The following is a 4,253-nucleotide window of genomic DNA, read 5'->3' on the forward strand; positions in this document are numbered from 1 at the left end:
ATCTATAGGCTGCTCGTGTGATAAATAAAAATATACATAACGAATAAACAGCTTCAGGAATCTTTTTTTAATAAATCAATTATATAGTCTAGATGAAAAATAGCATTATTACAATAAAAAACATTTTTCACTGGGACATTGATGACGGGGTTGATCGACTGGCCTGGAGAGCTTCCAAAACCTCCCCAAGACAGCAGGCGAACCTGCATGTCAAGCCTTGAGAACCTATTTTTCTAGGACAATACATGTTGTGGTTTAGAGTCTTGGGGGACCACCAACCAAAGGTCAAACTGATTCACATATCTGTTTGTATTTTGTTGTTGCTGGAGTACAATGTTTTTATAGCTTCAAATTTGGTTCAAAAGTATCATGTTGTGGACTGTCTGTCAGTCCATGCATCCAGAGATCTGTATGAAATTGAGTGGTTATATTTCTCCAGACCCTTAGCTGAGTTGAAGTGGCAGAGCTGCTGTTGTACATACACAACATGATCAAAAGTATGTGGACACCTGCTCATCCAACATCTCATTCCAAAATCATGAGTACTAATATGGAGTTGGTCACCCCCTTTTGCTGCTATAACAGCCTCCACTCTTCTGGGAAGGCTTTCCACTAGATGTTGGAACATTGCTGCTATAACAGCCTCCACTCTTCTGGGAAGGCTTTCCACTAGATGTTGGAACATTGCTGCTATAACAGCCTCCACTCGTCTGGGAAGGCTTTCCACTAGATGTTGGAACATTGCTGCTATAACAGCCTCCACTCTTCTGGGAAGGCTTTCCACTAGATGTTGGAACATTGCTGCTATAACAGCCTCCACTCTTCTGGGAAGGCTTTCCACTAGATGTTGGAACATTGCTGCTATAACAGCCTCCACTCTTCTGGGAAGGCTTTCCACTAGATGTTGGAACATTGCTGCTATAACAGCCTCCACTCTTCTGGGAAGGCTTTCCACTAGATGTTGGAACATTGCTGCTATAACAGCCTCCACTCTTCTGGGAAGGCTTTCCACTAGATGTTGGAACATTGCTGCTATAACAGCCTCCACTCTTCTGGGAAGGCTTTCCACTAGATGTTGGAACATTGCTGCTATAACAGCCTCCACTCTTCTGGGAAGGCTTTCCACTAGATGTTGGAACATTGCTGCTATAACAGCCTCCACTCTTCTGGGAAGGCTTTCCACTAGATGTTGGAACATTGCTGCTATAACAGCCTCCACTCTTCTGGGAAGGCTTTCCACTAGATGTTGGAACATTGCTGCTATAACAGCCTCCACTCTTCTGGGAAGGCTCTGGGAAGGCTTTCCACTAGATGTTGGAACATTGCTGCTATAACAGCCTCCACTCTTCTGGGAAGGCTTTCCACTAGATGTTGGAACATTGCTGCTATAACAGCCTCCACTCTTCTGGGAAGGCTTTCCACTAGATGTTGGAACATTGCTGCTATAACAGCCTCCACTCTTCTGGGAAGGCTTTCCACTAGATGTTGGAACATTGCTGCTATAACAGCCTCCACTCTTCTGGGAAGGCTTTCCACTAGATGTTGGAACATTGCTGCCATAACAGCCTCCACTCTTCTGGGAAGGCTTTCCACTAGATGTTGGAACATTGCTGCTATAACAGCCTCCACTCTTCTGGGAAGGCTTTCCACTAGATGTTGGAACATTGCTGCAGGGGATGTGCTTCCATTCAGCCGCAAGAGCATCAGTGACGTTGGGCGATTAGGCCTGGCTCGCAGTCGGCATTCCAATTCACCCAAAAGTGTTCGATGGGGTTGAGGTCAGGGCTCTGTGCTGGCCAGTCAAGTTCTTCCACAGCGATCAACAAACCATTTATGTATGGACCTCGCTTTGTGCAAGGGGGGCATTGTCATGCTGAAACAAGAAAGGGCCTTTCCCAAATTGTCGCCACAAAGTTGGAAGCACAGAATCATCTAGATTGTCATTGTATGTTGTAGCGTTAAGATTTCCCTACACTGGAACTAAGGGGCCGAGACCGAACTATGAAAAACAGCCCCAGACATTATACCTCCACCAAAATTTACAGTTAGCACTATGCATTCGGGCAGGTAGCATTCTCCTGGCATCCGCCAAACCCGGGTTCGTCTGTTGGACTGCCAGACGGTGAAGACGTTATTCAATGGCGGCGGCCATGGAAACCCATTTCATGAAGCTCCCGACTAAAAGTTATTGTGCTGAAGTTGCTCCCAGAGGCTGTTTGGCGCGAGGTCATACGATTTTTTACTCACTGGAGGCGGGACCTTTCTGTGAGCTTGTGTTGTTGCTTCTCGACATTTCCACTTCACAATAACAGCACACACCATTGACCTGGGAAGCTCTAGCAGGGCAGAAATTTGACTGACTCACTTGGTGGAAAAATGGCATCTTATGTCGTGCCAAGTTTAAAGTCACTGAGCTCTTCAGTAGGGCCGTTTTACTGCCAATGTTTGTCTATGGAGATTGCATGGCCGTGTGCTCGATTTTATACACCTGCCAGCAAAGTACATCTGATTCAACTCACCGAAGACTTGATTAGTTGAATCAGTTCGGCTAGTGTTGGGCTAGAACAAATATGTGCAACAGCAGCCCCACCACTTCAGCTCAGGGAGTTGGCCAGAGAAATAACCACTCACATTCAGACATCCTGAAATGATGACACTAATTTGAAGCTATAAAAACACCGTCCTCAAATGACAACAAAGCACACAACCTTGCTAGGCCTATCATTATTTGGGTTATAATACGGTCGAGATAGCTTACAAATGCCTTAGTTTAGTGCCACTATAATTCTTCAAAAAAAATCAATGGGTAATCAATAACTGAAACGACCGTTGATTTAACGGCAGGAAATGTCCCAGATTGTGTAAGTTATCTGTTGAAAGCCCGTTGTGCTCACGTTACCCAACTCGAACGGATCGGGGAGAGCAAAGTCAAACGTTGATCTTGAATACTTAGCTAACGTTAGCTAACTTACTTAACTAGCTAGCCCCACATCAAATGACATTTGAAACGATCACGTCAACAGCTGTCCACTCGTGATGTTGACATAAATATAACTATTATCTAAAACATTCAAGAACAACAAAATGGCATCAGCAACATAAACAAATTTAACCTCAAGTTTATTTTTTTTTAAGAACCACAGGCTAAGCTTTCGTTTTCGATTCTTCTGAGGCTAGAAATACTGGCTAGCTCGTTAGCTGTGGCTAACTAAAGCCTCAATTTAACAAGCTAGCTAAGTGACAATGTTCGCGCTTTAAAAACGTAATTGTAATTATCATGCAAAATATGACAAAATGCGCTTCAGAATGTACGGTTTTACAATAATGTTTTACTTCAACGTAAGCTGCAGTATATAAATGTCAGGGATATTTTACCCAGCTAGCTAACATTGCTAGCATGTAACGCTACGCACCCTATTCGGCCTGATGATGAAGCAGATTCCTTCTGGGCATAGCTACTGTAGCTAGCAAGCTATGCTAACACCTATGCAATCCAGCTGAGTGACGAAGCTAACCAAGTTAGCATGCTAGCTAGCTAACTAGCTGTTATATATATACACCTCTTGTCGACGGAGCAGTGCAATTCGCAAACAGGCACGATGTTTACCTGTTTATTATTGATCCTATGAGCTGAGGTAGCTCTTTCGTTTCAAAGGCGGTGTACGAAGCTGATAAAAGCGGCCGTACATCAGCAGCCCAGTCCGGTTCTCCATCTCCTCCACTCGACGCCATCTTGAGATTCCGTGTTAGACAACCGAGCGATTCTTTTTTCCAACAACCTCCCTTGAAAGGAAACGAGGTCCTCACTAGTTATCACAGCCACAAAGTCATAACCCCCCCCGCCTATTTCTCTAATTTCTCTTATCAGATTTAGATTTTAAACCATACCCCTAACCTAAAAACCTTACGACACTACAAAACGTATGCCTAACTCTTAACCTTAAATTTAAACCAAAAAAGACAAGTTGTTTTCATTCATTTTTACTATATTCAAATTTGATTTTGTGGCAACTAATGGAAACCAAAGAAAGGGGATACAAAATAACAAGACGTGTTGAAATAAATATTATAAATCTAAGAAGCACTTTAAGGGCTATAATAAACTACTACATTCATACTAGTAAGGTAAATGATGTACATAGGTGTAGAAAAGATAGAGACAAGTATAGAAAACAGTTGCCGTTACAGCACAACCAAAGATCATTAGTAGGCTTACTCTGTAAGCAGCTGAAAATGGATAACAGACTTTCATA

At 43.1% G+C, this 4,253-nt stretch overlaps 1 protein-coding gene across 1 annotated transcript in view; it reads right to left on the reverse strand.

The window, feature by feature from the left end:
- LOC124032392 (E3 ubiquitin-protein ligase UBR4-like) overlaps nucleotides 1–3,765 on the reverse strand; it is a 163,849-nt gene extending 160,084 nt beyond the window's left edge. Inside the window, 1 exon segment of the mRNA XM_046344766.1 lies at nucleotides 3,608–3,765. Coding sequence (XP_046200722.1) covers nucleotides 3,608–3,732 — 125 coding nt within the window. The 5' untranslated portion in view covers nucleotides 3,733–3,765.
- Nucleotides 3,766–4,253: the final 488 nt, after the last annotated feature.

The sequence above is a fragment of the Oncorhynchus gorbuscha genome, linkage group LG03 (assembly GCF_021184085.1).
Source record: "Oncorhynchus gorbuscha isolate QuinsamMale2020 ecotype Even-year linkage group LG03, OgorEven_v1.0, whole genome shotgun sequence".
Taxonomy (NCBI): Eukaryota; Metazoa; Chordata; class Actinopteri; order Salmoniformes; family Salmonidae; genus Oncorhynchus; species Oncorhynchus gorbuscha.